Here is a 21,503-nt window from a genome sequence, read left to right as displayed (position 1 = left end):
ATTAATGCATTATTTTTTAACAAGTATCATCAGCATGGAAGCATGTCTTCTGGAATCCTTCCCAAAACATGATTTAGCATGTCTGGCACTTAAATATGTGGTGATGCCAGCTGCAAAAGTGCCATGAAAATGACTGTTCTCACTTTTAGATGTCACTGATAACATGCCAGACTTCTTCCTTCTGAGCATGTTTCCTTTTTGATACTCATCTAAGATGCTAAATTCTTGTTGTCCAATTCATTTAAAAATAGTGGTCTTTATGTAAAATTTAAGACATTTTTGACCAATTCTTAGCTGGTATAATTCCCTTTAGCTCCATTATTGTCAGTGGATGTATGCCAGGTTACACCTGTGGGGGATCTGTCTTTGTGTGATTTCCTTCAGGTGTGAAAGAGTACCAATTCTGGGCGTATTTGCAATACTATGAAAGGAAGAAAATGCTTTGAACAGAATTGTATGTTTTAGAGAATGTGGTCTCATTCTAGGTTAACAAAACAAGGACATTGCGTTGCTTGGTTTAATATCATTTCTCATGTGGATTTACCTCAAGTAAATTTTGGTCAGCAGTGTGGTGTTCACAAGAAGGAGATTGGTGGTTGAAAGTCATATATACAATAGTGTACTTTTACAAAAGGGAAAAACTCCTGTGATGGTCTTTAGCTTTAATTAATTTATTAATTTATTTATTTTAATGAAGAACAATCAGCTAGATTATTTCTGGGGTCAATGACAATCTAGTAATGGCCCGGTTACATATAATACATGCCTAGCATCTTTTGCTTTGTGTCTAGAGCACTGCGTGTTCGTAAAAAGATGTCTGGAGAGAGGATGCCAGTGAAAATGATTGGCGACATACTGACAGCACAGCTACCGCACATGCAGCCTTATATTCGGTTCTGTAGCTGCCAGCTCAATGGCGCAGCACTAATCCAGCAGAAAACAGATGAAGTCCCAGAGTTCAAGGAGTTTGTTAAAGTAAGACAAAATAACCATTGTAAATTTCTTACCTCCAAAGTGCATTTAATCCTTCTGAGGATTACAAAGCAATGCTATACTGTGTACAAGCAAATAAGCTTCAGGCCCGAGTGTTCATTGAAGAATAAGATTGGGTCAAAACATCATTGAAGACTGAAGTTTTAAAAGGGGCAATAATGGTACCATAGCAACATGAGGCCCCACAGAAATCAAAACCCCAGTGTGCTAGGTGCTGTACATAGTGAGAAGCTGTCACTGCCATGAATGGAAGATGGAGAAGGGCGGGCAGGAGAAAAATGGTGTTTTGCTCCAGGTAACACAGCTGCTCAAAGGCAAAACTCGGGCCTCTTGACTCAATCCAGTGCCTGTCCCTCAGTCCATGCTGCCTCTGAGGCAGAAAAGGCTTATTACTGTAGTACCTCCAGATAGGATTGTTCCCACTTGACCTTTTCTAGTGTTCAGTCCAGTTTGTTTTTAAATGTCAAGAGAGATGGGGCTTCCATCGCTTCCTTGAAAAGTATTCCACAGCCTAGAGCAGCACTCTGCCAGGCCATGCCTATGAACAGACGGCTAGGAGGCAGCAGGAAGAAGAATGTAGTAATGGCTTGTCTGCACTTGAAATGTGACCACAGAATTCTTCTGTCAACCTAGCACGTTCTTCAGAGGGACTTAAGTTGGCTTAACTATATCACTGGGAAGGGGAATGGGGAGGCTGTGGATTTGTCTCATCCCTGAGTGACAGCTGGGTTGACCTAACTTTTTAGTATAGACCAGGCTACAGACCATCTATGAATATCTGGACAGTTAAACTCCAAGTCCTGCATGATGAATTATAATTCAGTGTGATATCTTGTGATATGACTAAGAATAATGGAATGACATTAGAAAAGAAAAAAATACAGATTAAGTACTAGGGGGAATGTCCTGACTCAGCAATATATTAGACCAGGGGTTCTTAACCTTTTTGCCCTCACACCTCCCCTGAAAGTGAACTTAACGTTTATACCTCCTGTCCTTCCCCAAATTAATCAATGAACCAATCAAGACATAATTAAGGTGATAAAGGGATTTTATTTCTAGCCAATTCCTCACATACACAAAAAATATAAAAATAAATAAATTAAAAAGTTCTTGAGGACCACCATAACGAGATGGCTGTTGCTGCTTTCGGTTAGTAAGGACAGCAATTTGAGGGACAGTCTTGGACAATGCTAGGCGCATGTCATGCCTGGCATCCAACCGTTTTCTTTGTCTTCACACTGACCAATGTTGAAAATACAGATTCGCAGAGATAGGTTGTAGCAAATGGGATCAAGGCTGAAAGAGCTTTCTTTGTCAAAACTGGGTAGACAGCTATTTGAGAGCACCAAAATTCATCAACATTTTGATTGGAGAATCCTTGCTTCAGCAAAGCTTTGCTCTGCAAATCGATGAGGTCCTCCTTCTGCACGTCAGCATCATCCATTGAGTCCCAATTAAAGGTGAAAGGATTTCGAATCCACTCGTCATTTTTCAATTCGTCTTTAACAAAGTAATTATCAAAAGAGTCCATGAGATTTTCTAGATGCCTCAAAATCTCACCTTGAATCCAATCTGGGACTATCTCTAACAAACTCTCTGCAGAGAAAAGAGCATTTTCCAGAGTAGGAAAATTTGCATAATTGTTCTTCACCACGTCTCTTCCAAAGAGCCAGTTTTTGCTGGAAGGCAGCAATCTTCTCATTTGCATCCAGACCAGTCACTTCTGACCCTTGAAGCGAAATTTTGAGGTCATTCAATTGCGAGAATATATCTGCAAGATAGGAATTTCAAACTCTTCACACAGTTTTTTTTCCTTTTCTCGAAGGAACCTGGCAATCTCAGTTCTAACTTCCATAACAGGAGTGAAGACTCTTCCATGTGAAAGCCAGTGTACTTCTGTGTGATATAACAATACTTCGTGAGCAGCTCCAATTTCTTAGCAGAATATTTTGAAGAGTCTGTGGTTCAAAGCTCGATACCGGATGATATTCGCTGCTTGAACAGCAGTATCCATGGCTGATTTCAGTCTTGGAGAAAGTTTTTTTGACACTAATGCATGATGATGTAGAAAACAGTGGATGACCTCCACCTGTGGGTCCTCCACCTGCACCAAAGCTCCAAAGACAGATTTCTTCCCCAGCATGGCAGGTGGACCGTCAGTGCATAGGAAGCCCACTTTCGCCTTCCAGTCCAGTCCATTTTTTGAAAAGAACTTGTTGATTAGCTGGTACACATCAGCAGCTTTTGTGGTAGACAACAGGTTCACAGAACAAAAACTCTTCTTTGATGCACGTTTCGGTGGCGTATCGCACAGAAGCCAAGAGTTGACTGCAGTGAGCCTCATCAGTACTTTCATCCAATTGAAATCCAAAGGGCAGAATCACTTTCTTCCGTTTCTCCGTGAGTTGATGCAAATATCAGATGACATAGCCAAAATTCGACAACTGATAACGTTGTTTGACAGAGGTATTTCAGCAGTCTGTTTCCTCTGTTGCTTTCCGAGAACAACTTTGACCATTTGAAGGGCACAGGCTTGATCAGAGTCTCACCAATTGTGTGAGGCTTTTTGTTCTTTGCGATGAGATATGCCACTTTGTAGGAGGACTCAAGGAGTGGCTTCTGAGTAGATCCAAAACCCAACTTGGGTAAAGTGCCTGATGAGTGGAATCGAGCTTACTTCTGCTTCAGCGACTCCAGCGAGTCTCCAGAATTTCCTGGGTGCACATTTGTGAAATGCTCTTGGAGTTTGGCTGGCCTCATGTTATCACAACAGAGAACTTTTGCACACAAAAAGCACTGAGGTTTTTCGGTTCCATCATGGTCAAGACAGCACGTGAACCCAAATTTCACATAATCCTCACTGTATTTCCTTTTCTTTGACATTTTCTTGTCTGCTTGAGGGGACACAAAAATGTAAACTAAACTGTCGATCCTGGTAGAGTTAAACACAAAAACAACTACCTGTGCCGAAGACAGACTGCTAAATGAACCAGTGCATGTGGGCAAAGTACACGACAATACGGCACAACACAAGACAGAGCGGTACACCTGACCTTGAACAAGCGTAAGTGAGGCGCGGGATGTGTGTGAAGATTGCAGTAATTCTACAAAGGCGCGATATTGTGTCTGACCTAATTTTTTAAAAGTGTCAGCCTTGAGGGAAAAAAAATCACCTCTTGTTGCATCAGCCAATCAAAATGTAACACTGTTAGCAAGATGTTAGTTTCTGTCATAACCAGTTTAAAGCAGTTTGGTGGAATATGGTCAAGTAGCTTTAACGGTGAAAGTAGACATTATTCTCTTAAGTATCCAATCTCACTCCAAGTTTCCCTATATTTAATTAATAAGCAATTAATGTTAATAATTTTAATTCATAGTATTAATTATAAAGAATTCTAAACTTTAGACTTTTATACAGTGAGAAGGCAATTGCGATAAATTTTCTGGGAGGCACCTCACACCTCCCCTGTACCCCCTCTGCACCTCCCCTGGGGAGGCGCACTTCACAGGTTAAGAACCCCTGTATTAGGCTGTGTAGCAGGCTGCCAAGGGAAAAGGTGAAATACTCATTGATTGAGTATTTTGAAAAGGTAATTGGCAAAGAACTGGACTCTGTTCTGTGAGGCACAGGGTGCTTTGGCAGGGGCATGACATGGATTGTCTAGTAAATCTTTTTAATATATAATATCTGTGAAAAATGTTAATAAATCGGCTTTATTCACTGAGCTGTCAGCTTCTCAGATTACCTTTGGAGGCAGCCTCCATAATTTCCCTGTGTATATTTCACTTTTTACTTTTGAAGAAGGACAGAGAAAAAATGCCTTTTTGTACTCAGACATGGGAGATAATGTTGCAATGATTTCCATTCAAATCTATTAGTAAATAACATCATTTGCAAGTCATCCCCTGTCATAAGTAAGCTGACTTCAGTCATAATGTTTATACAGTCAGAGAATGTAGGTGTCTCCAGAGATCATAGTGCTGTTCTTATCTGTGACATACTCTACCTTATTTTGTAAAAATATGAGCAATTCTATTCCTCAGAATTTGTGGTGCTTCTTGGTCTGACAAAGAACAGGTTTATGTGAAGCATGCTATTCATTTGCTGACTTACCATTTTTGTCTTTGACATTTTTAAGGAACTTGTCTTCCAGTGTCATACACAAGCTGGCTAACGACATCTTATCTTTAATATTTCAGAGGTTAGCAATGGATCCTCACTGTAAAGGAATGCCACTGTCAAGTTTTCTGCTAAAGCCTATGCAAAGGGTAACAAGATACCCACTAATAATTAAAAATGTACGTGTTTTCTTTTTTTTTTTCTCCCAAGTATACTGGAATGTGCCCCTTGGTTTACAGCTTATTTGTAGTTAAGTTTCCCTGTGTATGTTTATTCTTGCTATTCTCAAGATGCTAGACACATCTGATGTGGTGTGAAACGTGGGCCAAATTTGTATATTTCTGTTACATTGGGATAAATCATGGTTAACTCGGCTGACTGTAGTAGAGTTATTCTGCATTTACAGTAGAAGAGAGTAATTTACGTGCCAAGGAATAGGAGGGTTTAGCAGCAGAAGCTGAGTGGTGGGTTTACCATAAAGGAGTGAGGAGGGACTGAGTTCCCTGACACTGTCCTGCTACCTGCTTTTCCCGCTGCACATTCCTTCTCTTCCTCTTGGATAGTAAATTGTTAATTCTGCACAGCCATTGAAGCCAGATCAGGGTCAGTTACTGTACAGCTTACATCCTTTTCTGCCCAACTTTCATCTGATGTCTGACAACTTACCATTTACACCACACCTGAATTTGGAAGACTTCTGTAGGAGAGACAGATTGTACCAGGCCTGAATTTGGTCTGGAAAGTCAAAGATTCCTTCATGGGCCCCGAACCCTCCTTTGCTTATGACCAGGTGCAATGGGGTGAAACCTACCTCTTGCAAGCTCCCCCTTCTGGTCAGGTGTGTCTGCAGTGTTTCAGTTCGGGTGACCTCACCCAGTGGTTTCTTGGGTGATTGGCAGTGATTCAGCCCTCTGCCTGAGTCTCTCACACTTTGTATGTGAATTAGAAAAAAACTCCTTCTGGGATGTACAGTCCACCAGGGGCCTATCTCAGTACCCCTCAGTTGGTGACCTTCTAACCTTCTCCAGGTTCAGTCATTACGTAGTCCTGTCCGTGGTATGGGCCGTAACCCTACGGCTTCCTCCCTGAAGATGCTCACCCCAGGCTCAGTCCTTGCTCAGTCCCATGAGCCAGCCAGTTCCTTCTTTGCTCCCTCTGTCCCTGCCAGAAGATTGTTGTAGCCTCTGTCCTAGCAGACAGCCAAAAGATCTCTCACTCTCTTGGTCCCTGCCCATATAAAATATCTCGGGCTCAGGCCTAGCAGCCAGCTTGGAGCTCCTCCTTACCACAGAAATGAGGGTGGCAATACCGCAAAACCCCTACAGGAGCCTTGTGAGCCCCGTCGGGCCCCCCACAGTTTCAACACCATGAATTTTAGACTTAAGTCTCTGAAACCAGGAAAACTATTTTAAAAAAATCCTATAACCATGAAACTGATCATAATTAATGGTGAATTTGGTACGGGCCTACACATCTTGTATCAGAAAAAGGAACACCAAAAATGAAGCTATAGCTGCCAGATCAGGAGGCACCAAAAAGTTATCGTCCAGTCTTGGGCTTTTGGGTAGGTAGACAAGATGTAATGGCTTTGTGTGGTCCAACAGACTTGGCACATTTCCTGTCTGCACCATTTTTGGTTCAGATGAATGCTGCTCGTCTCTCATCGTGAACATTAAATTGACTGTTTGTAAAAAATTTTGCAAGAGGACTTGCCTTCTCACCAGTAGAACTAGACAAAATGGGATAGTAAAACCAAAGCAAACTACATTTTTTTTCAGTGACATTTGAATTTCTGAGAACAAAATAACCAAAATGTTAACATTTGGAAAATTTTGGCCAGTTCTAAAAAAAAAAAGTGAAGAAATAAAATGCATAACTGATGAGATGGGTGGATGTATAGCTAGAGGTGATAAAATAAATTAAACTGTTTTACTTACCTGTAGATAATAGAAAACACTCCTGAAAATCACCCAGATCACAGTCACCTGAAGCATGCTCTGGAGAAAGCTGAAGAACTGTGTTCCCAAGTAAATGAAGGGGTGCGTGAGAAGGAAAATTCAGACAGGCTGGAATGGATTCAGGCTCATGTTCAATGTGAAGGCCTGTCTGAGGTAAACATTATAGTGCATATCGAAGTGCACAGCATGCCCATGGTTCACGTTTACTCACCAACCAAGACATAACAATGATTTGAACTTGCCATTGCATTCAAACATAAAAAGAATATTGTCATTGCTTTCCTTTCTCTGTTTTGCCTTCTTTCGGTCATCTTTCACATTCATGCAAACCATCCATGTCAGTACATTTTTTTTTTCTTCTGTTTGGCAAGTGATACTTATTTCCTGTGTTTGGAATGCTGCCAGGTTTAATACTGCCATTCTTATAAATTTCTAATTTCAATTTATGTAGCATTTTACAATAGGACTACTACTATCTTGAATACACAGTAACTATGTGCTCCCATTTCAAAGAACTACTACACTAGTCTGTATTATTTTATAAATAGAGCTGGTTGAAAAACAGCAAGTATCTTCTGTGATTGATAAAACATCTAAACTTTGAAAATTCAAAAAACGTTGATGAAATAAGCTTCGCAGAGAGGAATCACTTTGTCAGTCACCAAGTGGTACTTTACAGGTGTGAAGTCTCATCAAGGATGTCATGATTAAAATATTTTCGTTTTCTAGAGATTATAAAAATAGTAACTTTAAAAAAGCTCTGTTTGTGGCACCCTATGCCTGGTTAGAGTAGAAGGGGTGTTGAGAATACAGCTTGATTTTTCAAACGCCACATTGAGTTTGCAGTCCTTGTCATCTGAGAAATCCTCTTTTGTCGTATGAACTGAAAAGAAGTATTTTGTCTCATTGAGGGGCAATACTTGGGGAGCCCCCATGAAGCTGTTTTTCTGCCATACTGTGAAAAGATCTGCCGGCCAATTTAAGAAAAGTAGCAGTCTGTCACAGTTTTAATAAGTACAACTATTGCCCAGCAACAAATGGGCACAAAGAAGAAGGGGCTTCCTACTCCCTAGGTCCCATGCTGGCCCAAGTAAATGATCACCCAGCCAGTGGCTGACAAATCCAAAATTGGAAGTACCCCACCTTTTATGCTGGGAGATTGGGCCCTCCCACAGTCACACCTTCATCACTTCCTAAAGATTGGCTTGTTTCTGATCTCTGGAAAGAGTTACTCTACCTATCTCCTGAGCCCATGGAGTGGGGTCAACAGTGAGACACCAGAATGCCAACAAATGCAAATCGGCCAAAAGGTTACACGTTACCCAAAGGAAAAACTTAAACTAAACTTGTAAGAGTGAGTGGCTAAGGTGCAGTTAAGCCAAGTGCCACCCCAGCCACTGGCTAGCAGGTAACTTGCTAAACCAAGTAGCTAAACTAGATAGTGAATTCCAGACAAAGGAGCAAGGCCATGTCCCAACTCTTTCTTCCACTCCTGCCCCCTCACAGCTGCCGTGACAATACCTCAGCCAGTAGGGAGACCCACTGACTTCATCCACGTCACAACTATCAATCAGGGAAGCTTTGTTCCCTCCCCCAAGGAAATACCAGTATGCAGCAGGAAATATCAGAAGGAGGCACAAGTACTTTTGCCTTCATTGATCTCATCATAGGATGCCCTGGTGAGACCAAAGGGCCCCAGATTGAATTAATGGTTATTTTTCTATCACCTTTTTGTGACTTGTGCTGCTTGGGGTGAGACTGAGGCATTGCCCATCATCCCAGTGAAATGAACTGAAATAAATGTCAGAAATCGAACCTGTTTTTGACCTTTTCCAGGGGAGCCTGAATTGTTGGATTTTGTACATTGCATTGTTGTTGTTCTTTTCTCAGCAACTCGTATTTAACTCTGTTACAAACTGCTTGGGACCACGCAAGTTTCTGCACAGTGGGAAACTATACAAAGCCAAGAGCAACAAGGAACTGTATGGTTTTCTGTTCAATGATTTCCTCCTGTTGACTCAGATCATAAAACCTCTTGGTTCCTCTGGTACAGACAAGGTCTTCAGCCCCAAGTCTAATCTGCAGTATAAAATGTACAAAACTGTAAGTACCACTTTTATGGCAGCAAAGCTGTTAGTATTTTAATAGCCAAGGAGGATAGCAGGTCCCCGCTTAGTGGTATGAGAAATGGTGCTGTCTGTTGCTGTATAAGGAAGAAACTAGAGCAGGGATTCCCAGCCTATGGGTCAAGACCCAAACATGGGTCGCGATTAGATTTAAGAGTTGCCAGCAGCTTGGAGCTGCATGTGGCTCTTAAAGAAGCCATTTGCAGCTCCTTAATGCTACCACATCCAGCAGCTATCTCTGACAAGAGAGCAGTAATTATGCATTACAAAGACAGTTTCCCCACTTTGATGTTCAGAGCCATCCCAGGCAAAACACTTAATATACTCTTGCAATAAGTAATTTTCACCCCTGCTCCACCTGTTTTCCCCCTTTGGCCCCTCCTTCTGTTCTGTGTAACTGATTTGTGTTTTCATTTTTTGTTTGTCTCTCCCCCCAGCCCCTTCTCCCTCTGAGTGTGGGGTTTCAGCTGGGGGGAGCAGCGGTTTGGGGATGAGGATCGTTCCCCCGCCACAGCTCAGATCAACTATAATAATAAAACAATAATTCACTATAATAAATGTGTTATTATTTTATTATTATGAATGTATTTTCCCTTTTTCTGTGAAATAACTGCTATGAATATATAAGCATGAGGGGGCACAATTTTATATTCTTACTTCAGGTGCAAAATTAGCTCGTTACAGCTCTACTCCCCCACCCCTTCCATTTTTGAATTGTCTTGGATCACCAAGTCTTTCTGAATTGTCAGAATGGGTCCCCATCTGGAAAAGGGAACCACAGCTCTGGAGACTCCAGTTCTGTGGCGCTGATGCTGGAGAGACAGGTTGTAAGTTTGATCTGTATACAAAGCAAGGTGCTTTCGAGCATCTTATTAGCTGATTTCCTATGTCCCAGCTGCAGCAAGAGGGAAGTGGTGCAGGGGACAATGCGTAGTGCTTCTTGTGGGAAGGGAGAACTTTGAAACACTCGCACACTCTGACTCAAGTAGAAGCATTCACAGGACTGAAGGGAGATGTGGCTTGGGCAAGAAGGGTGAATGGGACCCACAGCCTTTGAAGAAGGAATTGTAAAAGTGGGGGAGAGAGGGGATGTTCTGGGCACAAACAAATATAGTCTGTGTCATGTTGAGCACTCTAGCGTGTACAGATGTAGTGCTGTATTACTCCAGCTTTGCTTCATATTTCACAGCCCATTTTTCTAAACGAGGTACTAGTAAAATTACCCACAGACCCTTCTGGGGATGAGCCCATCTTCCATATCTCCCACATTGATAGAGTCTACACGCTTCGTGCGGAAAGCATAAATGAAAGGTAAGTCACTGCAGCCTTCTCAGCGCTGGCTGACTGTAAAGATTTCGATACGTCTTTTTGTGTGCATGCAGACATGACGGTCACCATGAAACCTTACGTAGGTGTCTTTGCAAGTAGGTAACATTACTCAGGTATTGCATGCACTTAATATTGTGGATGCTGTGGTAATTATGATTACTTGTAAATTAAGACGTGATCGTACCCTTCTTAAACTTGATCTAGACCACTGGTGAATGTTTAACAAAGGGGATACTCAATTTGGCATCGTTCCACTTCAGAGTTAACAAATGCAGTGAGGCAAGAGAGAGAGGGCAGTTCCCCCTCCCCTGATGCTTTTGTTTCTGTCTCTGCAAACTCACGATGGCACCACTGCATCTGGTCACATTTGGAACGTTTTCTGTACAAACATAAAGACTAGAAAGCTATTACAAAGTGAAAGCCTCAGTCCCGCAGAAGCTGGCGAGGGAGTAGGACAAGAGGTAGTGTGTGGTATGGCAAGACATCCCATGCTCCCCATCTGGCCCAAGCTAAGGGTCTGGTGGAGCTGTCACAGACGCAGGCCCTGGAAGGAGTGGCTACCTGACACCAGGCTGTAGCAGGTGGCTCTGGTGAACGCACGCAGTAGCAGTGAGCAGAACCCCAGAAGAGCAGTGCATATCCCTTCTCTGTTGCTGCGTGTTGCCACAGAACAGGAAGGAAGGAGAGTGCAGTAGAAAAGGAAGGCAAACAAACTTGTGGAACTTAGCGGGGGACCTCCTGGGAGGCAGAACAGAGAGGAGTGCCATGATATAGAATTGTGATTTCTAGGCTTAAAAATTGTTTGTTGTGACATTCCATACCATGGCCGGATCACTGGAGTTCTCCTGGTTGTATTCTGTGTCTCCTTCTCCGTGTGACATAGTAAATAAACAGAGGAGGGCAGAGCCTCAGCTGATGAAAATTGGCCTAGCTCTATTAACTTAATAGAACACCGCCAGTTTATGCTAGGCCCCACGATTCACACTGTGGTCCATCACAACAGTCACGTGCTCTGTATTGGAGTGGATCGTGCAGCAGTCTAACATCTCAGGACTCTGAATATATTTCTACCTCATTTGCATGTTAGTGCCAGCTGAGTGGTTATGCACGGTGTAGATGATGGAGAAAGGAGCGTTTTTAAGCTTAAGATCTTTGATGCCTAGCAGTTTGGGTGTTTAGCAACAACTGGAATACTACATTAGCGTGAGTAAGCAATTAACTTGGCCAGCAATTCAATCTTTGCTTATAAATATTTAGAACTGCAAAACCCAAGGCTAAATTCTACCCCTGTTTCATGCCTGGGGCTCCCTTTTGGTTAAGCTAGGGCTGTGTCCAAGGGCCTAATCTGCCTTTAAATTTTTAAATTAAAAAAAAAAAACCCACTACGTACAGATCTGTTGAATGTGGCGTGTAGTAATAATTGTACTGGGCTTTTTCATGTTGTTCATGTTCTGAAAAACACAGACATTTAAAGCTAAATCCAGATTCTGGTGTAAATAGAGGCTACTCATCAGTAGAGTTGCATCCACTTAACACCAGCGCCTCAAATCAATGCACAAGCTGAATCCTAAATTCCGACAGCACCATCTAGGCCTATACCTCAGACTTTCTGAAATCACGTCTCTGCTCAGAACACTAGCTTGCTGCTTTCCATGTTTTCTTTCTGCTGTTTTCTCTGTATATTTGTCCAAGCTAAGTCTGTGAGTGAAATGACCTCCCCATCCTGGTTTACAAAGTCACCTTCTCCTCATTCACGTCCCTTCTAAAAACTCCCCAGACCAGTTTTTCAGCTGGCATAGCACAGCAAAACACTGCTGAAGTAAGTGGAGCTACACTGATTTACAGAGCTGTGTCTGGCCCCCAGAAATTTTGTAATGCCTAGTTAGTTTGTTGTTGTAATGCCAGAGGAATGGGAAGAAGTTATTGCCACCTCTTGATTTCCTGATCTGTCCTGGCCACTGTGATTATTTCATAGGCCAGCTCACATGTAGATTTTTACATCTCTGTGAAGTCGCTTTGGCTTCCAGGTGCAGGGCTCCCATCAGCAAAGATAGGCCCAGACCTACACATTGTAAGGCCCTGTGGCAGATAAGGGATCTCTGTGAGTCTCTGAAGCACAACAGAGAAACCACCAGGAGCCGCAGGGACCCACAGGGGCTGACAGGGAACTTTGTTACAGGGCTCCAGAGCAGCAGTGGGTCTTACCCACAAATGCTCATGACCTAATAAATGTGTGAGTCTTTATGGTGCTACAGGACTGCTTGTTATTTGTGAAGCTACAGACGAACACAGCTGCCCCTCTGTCTTTATTTGTGTTTGCCACAGAGTGCCAAAGAGAAATAAAATAGTAATCCTAATGCTGTGGAGTAACTTTTTGTCTTTTCCTTCTGAAGGACTGCCTGGGTTCAGAAAATTAAAGCTGCTTCTGAACTTTACATTGAGACTGAGAAGAAGAAGAGGGAAAAGGCCTACTTAGGTACAGTGTGGGATAGGATGCCTGTAGTTTTCCAAGGGAAGGTCTAAAACCAGGTGCACACTAATGAATTGTTGTTCTGCTCCCCTCCCACATCCCTCTACAGTTCGCTCCCAAAGGGCAACGGGCATTGGAAGGCTGATGGTGAATATTGTTGAAGGCATTGAACTAAAACCCTGCAGGTCACATGGTAAGGACCTCACGGATCTTCCTAGTGTGTGTCATGAAGAAGGACACTTCCCACAGGTGTGATCGTCCGGCTAACACCAAAGGAAGTTTAGGCCCAAAATGTAGATTGTGTAAAATGAAGTGATTTTCATGAGCCTAAAAAACAGTTTCATGCAGGACAGTGAAACGTGGGCTGTTGTCACACATTTAAATATTTTCACAAGCTCTCCTAGGCTTTGCCTGCACAACCACTTTTGTCAGTCAGCGGTGTGAAACACACCCCAGCCAATTTCAGGTTCACCGATAAAAGTGCTGGGGTGGACAACGCGATGTTGGCAGGAGAAGGCCTGCTGCCAGCACAGCTCCTGCTGTTCATTGGAGGGAGTTTAATTATGTTGGTGGGAGAGTTTGCTTCTGCTGACAAAGGGCAGCTGCACAGGACACCTCACAGTGGCACTGCTGTAGCAATACAGCTGTGCTGCTCTAAGATCCATAGAATAGGCACAGGCCAGGGGTCACTTGCACAAAGCTTGATCCTGCCAAGTGCTGAAATCACGAGGAGCTGAATCTTGCAAGACCTGGCCCCGCAGAAGCTCTTCATTCACTAAAGTGGTGCCAGTACAGGAGCCTTTTCCTGAAAAGATGGTGAAGGAGAACAAAGGGTATTGAGTGGGATGCTGCATCCACGTCCATTAAAATATGATCTCACCCCTCATCTGCTGTGTTCCTTTCAGGAAAGAGTAACCCGTACTGTGAGGTGACAATGGGCTCTCAGTGTCACATCACCAAGACAATGCAGGACACGCTCAACCCTAAATGGAACTCTAACTGCCAATTCTTTATCAAAGACCTGGAGCAGGATGTACTCTGCATAACTGTGTTTGAGAGGGATCAGTTTTCCCCAGACGGTAGGTAGGAAGCTGCTACACTTCTGGTGATGTTTTCCTTTCTTCCATCCTTTCCGTTTCTTAGCAGTTGCATGGATGCTGACATAAACATTTAACAGCACGTTTTTCATAGCTCTCACTTACCTTCCTAGGGTATGTCTACGCTGCAGTTGAAGATGTGATTGTAGGGGGGTATATGTACCTGAACTTGCTCTATTCCGGCTAGCACAGCACAGCTGAAAAGAGCAGTGGCTTTCAGTGCAGACTGAACAAGCCTGGCCGGAACGCTGTGGTACACATTTGCAGTCAACCTGTACTGGGGTCTGGGCTGCCTTTTCTTGACTGCCAGGTGTAGCTATGCTAGCTAGGCACAGTAAGTATGTATATGCCTACCTCCCAATATGTCTGCACATTCAGCGCTGCAGCCACGCAGTTGTACAGAGACAGCTGTGCCACGGTGGCGGGTTGGGGGGAGGTGCTCTATGCTGCTGGGAGAGCTGTCTCCACTTGATGTAATAAAACCATCCGTGTGAATGGCAGAAGCTGTTTTGGTGGGAGATGCTGTTCATGCAGCAATGTGAAGAAAAGTGCTTTAGTCAGTGTAAATTGTATCACTTAACGTGTGATTTATTCACACCCCTGAGTCGTGTTCCCTGTATGCTGACTACTTAGGCAGCTGTTCAGGAGAGAGTCAGGTACCACCCGGTGATTAGCAGCACACACGGAGGCATGTGTTTCTATTGATGGTGCACGTCTGCACATGCCTTGGTGCACATAAAAAATTTATTCTGCCCATAGATGGAAAAACATATCAGGACCACTGCCCCGAATGACACACAAACCATGTCTACATTAGCTCCCTACTGTGAAGGGAGCATGGTAAGTAGCGTGTCGGGAGATTATTAATGAAGTGCTGCAGTGCAAAATTTTGAGGAGTAAAGGGGCTTCAGAGTACCCTGGGCACTTTAACACTTTGATGTTGCCACAGGGGTGAATTAGCTTAATTAAGTGCTGCATATGCACCGCAGCACTTCATTAGTAATCTCCCGACACCCTACTTACCATGCTCCCTTCGAAGTAGGGAGCTAGTGTAGACATAGCCAAACTCTGCTGACAAAGGCTGTAGTGTAGACATAGCCTTAGTTTCATGCACATGTCGAGTTGTCGTGTATACATAAGTTCACGGACAGTAGGGTCACATGAGCATCAGTGTGAGGAGAGTCAGGCTCTGTGTTCCTTTGAGATTCCCCTTCTTGTGCAAGTTGATTCAAACTGTGTTACTTGCGGTTCTAGCATTTCTGTAAAGAAGATTCCTGTCTGTTTGCAGATGGATGATTCAAGGCAGAGGAACGTGAAGCAATTTACCCATATCTACCCGACAAATCAGTGTTAATTCCGGGAATGGAACCCCATTTGATGTCTGCACTGAAGCTGAGAGGTCTGATCCTCAGTGCAGAGAGGCAGGCTCACACCAGTTGTGCTCAGGCTAATGGGATAACAATAGCAGGGTGGATATTGTTACATAGGCGGCAGCTCAGGCAAGCTGCCAGAATCTAAGCCCAGCCAAGCCCCCAGGCCCCAGCTAGGGCATTTAGCTCAAAGCCCCAGCAGGGCCACAATATCCACATTGCTATTTCAAGCATGCTAGCTTGAGCAGGCTGTCTGTCCAGGCTGGGAATCACACCTCCTGGCTTCAGTGTATACAGACCCCAGGGGTCATGGCTCCCTCTCCCCTCCATAAAGAGTTAATTTGCTCATGGCACTGATGTGCTGTCCATGTTTTAGTAAGGGAAGGGGCTCCAGAAAACAATATCCTCTGCTAATCATGTTGGGTACTTGCAGAGGATAAGCAGGAAAGTCTGAGAGATGGTGAGGACTGGAAAATCTCTTATTTGTTTTTCAGTTCCCTAGCCACAACCATGGAATGAATCAATAGACTTATCCTAAGCTGGTTGTACTTGTAGAAAATACACAGTTGCCTGATCTGTTGATTGTGTGTTCATTATATGGATTACTTAGGAATTCACCATTAGCACTCTAAGGCTGGGTAGGTACTCATCCCAAGGTCATACTCAGTAGTATTAGAATTGCTATTCAACTGGGAATCCTGACATGTATGGTCACCACACTCACACTTAGGAGATACCTTCTGTAATTGTACTAGTTTAATTAACAGTTACTGAAGTTACTAACACTTTCCCAGCAAGGTAGAAAGTGAGACCACAGAATGAGTATCTGAGCATCCATTTACTCACACAACCTCTGACACTGTTAATCCTTATCTTCCTCCTCTTCCTTGTCACCATCACCCTGGGTCATTGTCCCAGCGTCTCCCCAGGCATGCAGACTGGGATTCAGCTTTTATACCTACTGATGCCCACTAAGTCTAATGCATCTTCTCTAGAGGTCTTACTCCCTTCTCCTGATCTGGATTTCTTTACCCTACATATGTTTGGGTGCCCTTCTTTCATAGAACTTTTTCTTCAAATTCGTTAGCATATATGTTCATTGGTTACCATAACAGTCTTGTGGCTGGACATCTCTTTATGTTCCTAACTTTAACATGGCTAAAGCTCATACCAGCTGTTATCTTGTGGCTAGCTGCCAGCCAATTAGCTGCTGTAACATTCTGTTTTGTGATAGCTTATGATCTAGGCTTACTCTTGGTTAGCTGCTTGTACGAAGGCTTTTTGGGCCTTATGCATAAGCAGTGCATGAACTGGTTTAGAGAATCTAGCCTCCTGCCCTGCCCCCGCTCTGCCTCTCTGCTTTGCTCCCCGTTCTCACCCAGCTAGGCCAGAGGAGTCCTGAGCTCCCTGCTGTGCCTGGAGAAGCCTTGGACAGCCAGTTGGAGCTGCCTCAAGCTCTGGCCCACCCAAGCCACCTTGACTGCTGGATAGAGCAGCCCCACGCTGCACCAGGGGCCGTGGCAAGGAGCTCTGGTGGAGATCAGCCTTCCCAAATCTCCATTAGACTTGGTCCATGGCCTTATGCCATGATTACTATAATACATGCTGGACAAAATTTGCTTCTGTGCAGAGAGTCAGCCTAAGGCCTGTTCACTCCTACCAAAACAAGTGAAACTAGGCCTGGGTCTACACTCAGCGAAAAGGTCATTCCAGCTCTACCACTCTGTTCTGTGAAAAATGTCATGTTCTGTGCGACATACTGAAGGTCAAACTCATTCCCTGTGTAGCTATGGCTTGGCTGAAGGAAGGATTCTTCTGTCAACCCAGCTACTGCCTCTCAAAGTAATGGATTAACTGCAGTGTTGGAAAACCCCTTCCATCTCCATAGGAAGCGTCTAAGCTACAGAGTTACAGTGGCAGAGGTGTACTGCTATAGCTGAGTCGCTGTACCGACTGTAGTGTGTACACACACCCTCAAGCTGACCTTTGTGCTGAATTGAAGTGGATTTCACCCGGAATGTTTCGCCTGGATGCTATGTTCTTCTCCCCGTTTGCAAGTGTTGCCTTCCTTTTATTTAATTTATTTATTTATTTATTTGTGTGATTTAAGGGTAACATACTTTTAATTACCAATCGCCACGAATGGTATGGATGATCCAGTATGATGGTTTGACATTTTTGGCATTTGATTTGGCGCACGTGATTTTTGGATTGTACTACAAGAACACAGGCATTGCCCGCTTTGTTCAAGCCTGTGGTCCAGCTAATCCTGTCTTTGACAGTGCACGCTATCAAATGCTGCAGAGGAAGGTGTAAGAAAACCACAGAAAGCAGATGTGAGGTAATCATTATCTTCCCCCCCAATATTAGATCTCATCCTGATCTCTAATACTTAGTAATAGGCTTAAGCATGGAGGCACAAGGTTTAACTTCCTTTTCAACATTTGTACCAGCATTAACCATGATAACGCTGGATATTCTTTATATCAATACAGATGTCCAAATTTTTCAAAACTTACTACATTCTTGGCCTCAGTTGGTTCCTGTGGCAATAAGTACCATAGTCTCATTATACATGGTGTGAAAAAGGTTCACTTCTCAGGTCTGAATTGTCACCTTTCAATTCAATTGCCTGTCATTTGTTTCTTGAACTTTAAGCTGATGATTTTGATTAAAATGTATTAATTTAAAAAAAAAAAGTAGATGGAGTATACCGGCAACTTAGTAACACCAAATTTTGATTCAGGAGATTTTAATGTTTTACCTTTATTAGTCTTAAAATGATTGTTGACAGAGGGCGGCTTTTCTCTGTATATGCAGATGGAAGCTAGGGCCTTCACTGAAGTAACATTTTGTCAGAAAATAAAGTTGAAAGTAAAAACGTATTTCACTCTGAATAACCTGATTTTTATGTTTCAGACTTTTTGGGCCGAACTGAAATCCGTGTGGCAGACATTAAGAAGGATCAGGGCTCAAAGGGACCAGTTACAAAGTGTCTCCTCCTGCATGAAGTCCCGACAGGAGAGATTGTAGTCCGGCTAGATCTGCAATTGTTCGATGAACCTTAGAGGGAAATGCATCAGTGTTTCACTTTAATCTAAGTTCCCTACAACAGGTGTCTGGAGAAGCTGTCTAGAAATCCTGATTAATTTTGTATGAAACTACAGCTTGTCCTTCATGTGCAAGAGGGTTGTCAAAGCAAGCAAGAAAATCTATGGGCCTTGATAATCCTTGCTGAAAATTGATTCCCAGTTTTGGGAACAGATCCCTGTCTCTGTGTGGAACTTCATTAGAGCTTTCAGGGTTTCTAAAGTCACAGTCACAACATGTGCTCCAAGCTGAAAGGTGAACAAACCACGCAGGTTGCTGCACTTACTCAAGTTACTGTAATGTGTAATTTAAATGAAGGAGGCACTGATTATGTTTGAAGGTATTTGGTAAACTTCCCCATAGGAATCTTGTGCCTGTTGCCCCACAAAGTGGTGTATAAACATGACATGAATGAAGACTTACCAGGTAAGATCTCTGATTTTCTTTAGGATTCTTATGGTAGTGTTTGAAAAGTTGTTTTTAATTATATATATATATATATCTAAACACAGAAGGTACCGTTATTGCACTCTCAAAATAAGATTTAAATGAAACTTAAATCGTGAACCGACCTTGTGCTCAGAGGTGAATTTTACCTTAAGTACCGCCTTTCCCTGGGGGGGGTTGTAAATGTTTGAACAATAAATGAAGGAGATCGTGGACCCTGCTGAATGTTGTACTGTACCACTTAAATACTTCTTCACAGCTGCTACTTAATTGTATGAAAGCTGATGGATGATCAAGTCACCAGCTGTGACAAAAAAAAAATCACTGCTCTAGCTCAGGAAGCGAATTTCTAGCTTGTAGAGTCTAGCTGGAAAAGCAGTTGGTGGTGACAGTTCTGAAATTGTACTGTGCCTAAATATATTTGACATCTTGGTTTTGAAATCAGGGCAGTAGCATACTGTAGCTCACAAAAGGTGTTCATTGCAAATCTGGTTCATTACGAGTTTGTTGGTTATATTAGTTGTGACCAGAAAAAAATAAATCTTTGTGTGTGATTGTGCAGAGTAAGTAACCCCATAGTAAATGGGGTCTGGTCATCTTAAGGGTGGGGTGGAGATTGACACATGTAACTCTCCCCACATTTATAAACCGTGATTCAACAAATTTTTCCAGTTTAGCAAAGATCCTAACTTTATGTACATGCTTAAGTCCCATTTACTTTAAGCATATGCTCAAGTGCTTTTCTGAGTTGGGACCATAAGGACAATAGAGCCCTGAAGAGAATATAGTCCATCACTGTTCTGCTTAGAGTCCTTTTGTTCATTACCAAGGTATCATGCATACACTGGTATTTTTGTAATAACTTTATTTCAGAATGAGATGTCAACCCCTTCATTAGCATGTTAATGTTCTTGTGGAGCTTGTTGTTAGGTTTTGATGTTCTTTGCATGTTGTTTTGGTACTAGTTTCCTCCTTTCGTGTATAGATGGTGTTCTCTGGAGAGCACTATAAGTCATCATGATTTCCATTAGGAAATTAGGATATCTCCATAATGGGTAGCTAGATACAGTATGATAATAAGCGTAAGCTGTGCTGGGAAGTGTCCATGTATTATAATTTCCTTCAAGACCACTGTAACGTTTCAAGAAATGGAAAAACAAAATCCTGTATGTTGGAAGGACAACGAAGTTTACATTTCATACTTTTAAAAATCTCTTTATTATTTATTTATTGACAATAGTATAGAATTTTGTATCAGAAACAACAGACATTCTTATGTATTTTTTGAACAAAACAGAGGTACACCCTTTAGTTAGAAACTTTCAACTGACCAAGTTTTAGAGGAAGTTTAACTTCAAGGCATGCGTTTGTTTTCCACTAACTGGCTGAACACACAATTAAAAGAACTTTAAGTTTCTATTTTTCAATGTTGTTAAGAAAAATGTTTCAATTAAAATCTGTAAATAGAACTAAGCCCATGGTTTCCTATTTCCATATCAGTACATTTTATTAACTATAATGTATATGAAAATACACATTGTTGTGGTAGGAAAAAAGTTATAAAATCTATTAATGGAATAACATTAAATGTCATTGTTCTAACCTTTTTTACTGATGTCCTAATTTTACTCGCTAAAAAAGTTCAGTGTTCTAATTCATGGTTTACATAGTTGCACTTGCTCCATTACTTTTTAAGATCTCTTGTCACCCAGCATGAATTCCAGTGACAAAATTGCAACGTCTTGGGTGTAAAGAAAAATCAAAACTATTGTTTTGACAGGACCCTAAGAGACAGACCCAAATTCTATTGAAATTCTGTAGGAATTGGACACCTAGAGGCTGCTCTGAAAATGCCAGCCCTGTGCATCCAGGTTACAAAGTGTTTATTATTCTGCTTTGAAACACCACTTTTCTTTTTTTTACTTTCCCTGTCATGCTCTGGGGGTGCAGCGCTGACAGAGAGATATTGTGTCACTGCTTATATTCTCACCCTGAGTTCCCTGAAATGCATCTGCCACTTTTGGCTTCCCTCTTGGGACTCACATGCAGCCAGCATACGCTTCATACTCTGTGAACTGCACAGCTATGATTCAACCACGTGGAATTCAAGAGCCAGCAAACATTTATCTCAGCCACCCTTCTGTCTTTCCCGGGCTTGTGTAAGTTTTGTAGGTGATCCCAACATACCTCCATTCCAAACTTCCCCAGAGCCAGGTGCTCTGAAGTGTTCCACCCTCTCTTGCAACATTCAGAGGAGTAAGATGAATCTATTTTTTTCCTCTACAGAGTCAGTCCCAAGCAATTTGCTACATTAATTGGCATGAACACTCACTTTAATTCAAACACAGAATTGCTAGTTTGCATTGATGATTGACCAAGTTGATGAACAAAGGAGCATTTTAAGTAAATTCAAATACGAGAAATAAAGTTAGAAATAGTTACAAGCAAATAAAACTGAAAACACATCTGCAAGTCTGAAAGTCAGTCTAACAAGATACAG

The 21,503-nt window shown here is 42.5% G+C and overlaps 1 protein-coding gene across 3 annotated transcripts in view; it reads left to right on the top strand.

The window, feature by feature from the left end:
* Window positions 1-21,503, top strand: part of ITSN1 (intersectin 1) — a 219,055-nt gene extending 197,552 nt beyond the window's left edge. For 2 of the 3 annotated variants that reach the window (XM_074996511.1, XM_074996519.1), the window contains exons 31-39: window positions 792-975; window positions 5,197-5,295; window positions 7,060-7,227; window positions 8,965-9,177; window positions 10,390-10,511; window positions 12,923-13,005; window positions 13,109-13,192; window positions 13,905-14,078; window positions 18,386-21,503. In XM_074996511.1, the coding sequence (XP_074852612.1) occupies window positions 792-975; window positions 5,197-5,295; window positions 7,060-7,227; window positions 8,965-9,177; window positions 10,390-10,511; window positions 12,923-13,005; window positions 13,109-13,192; window positions 13,905-14,078; window positions 18,386-18,534 (1,276 nt within the window). In that variant the 3' untranslated portion in view covers window positions 18,535-21,503. Of the gene's footprint in view, window positions 1-791; window positions 976-5,196; window positions 5,296-7,059; window positions 7,228-8,964; window positions 9,178-10,389; window positions 10,512-12,922; window positions 13,006-13,108; window positions 13,193-13,904; window positions 14,083-18,385 lie in introns of all 3 variants that reach the window. The other variant, XM_074996529.1, reaches the window with a different exon arrangement.

The sequence above is a fragment of the Carettochelys insculpta genome, chromosome 1 (assembly GCF_033958435.1).
Source record: "Carettochelys insculpta isolate YL-2023 chromosome 1, ASM3395843v1, whole genome shotgun sequence".
Classification (NCBI taxonomy): Eukaryota; Metazoa; Chordata; order Testudines; family Carettochelyidae; genus Carettochelys; species Carettochelys insculpta.
Note: the sequence above shows the minus strand (reverse complement) of the source record. Positions and strands in the feature narration are given on the sequence as shown.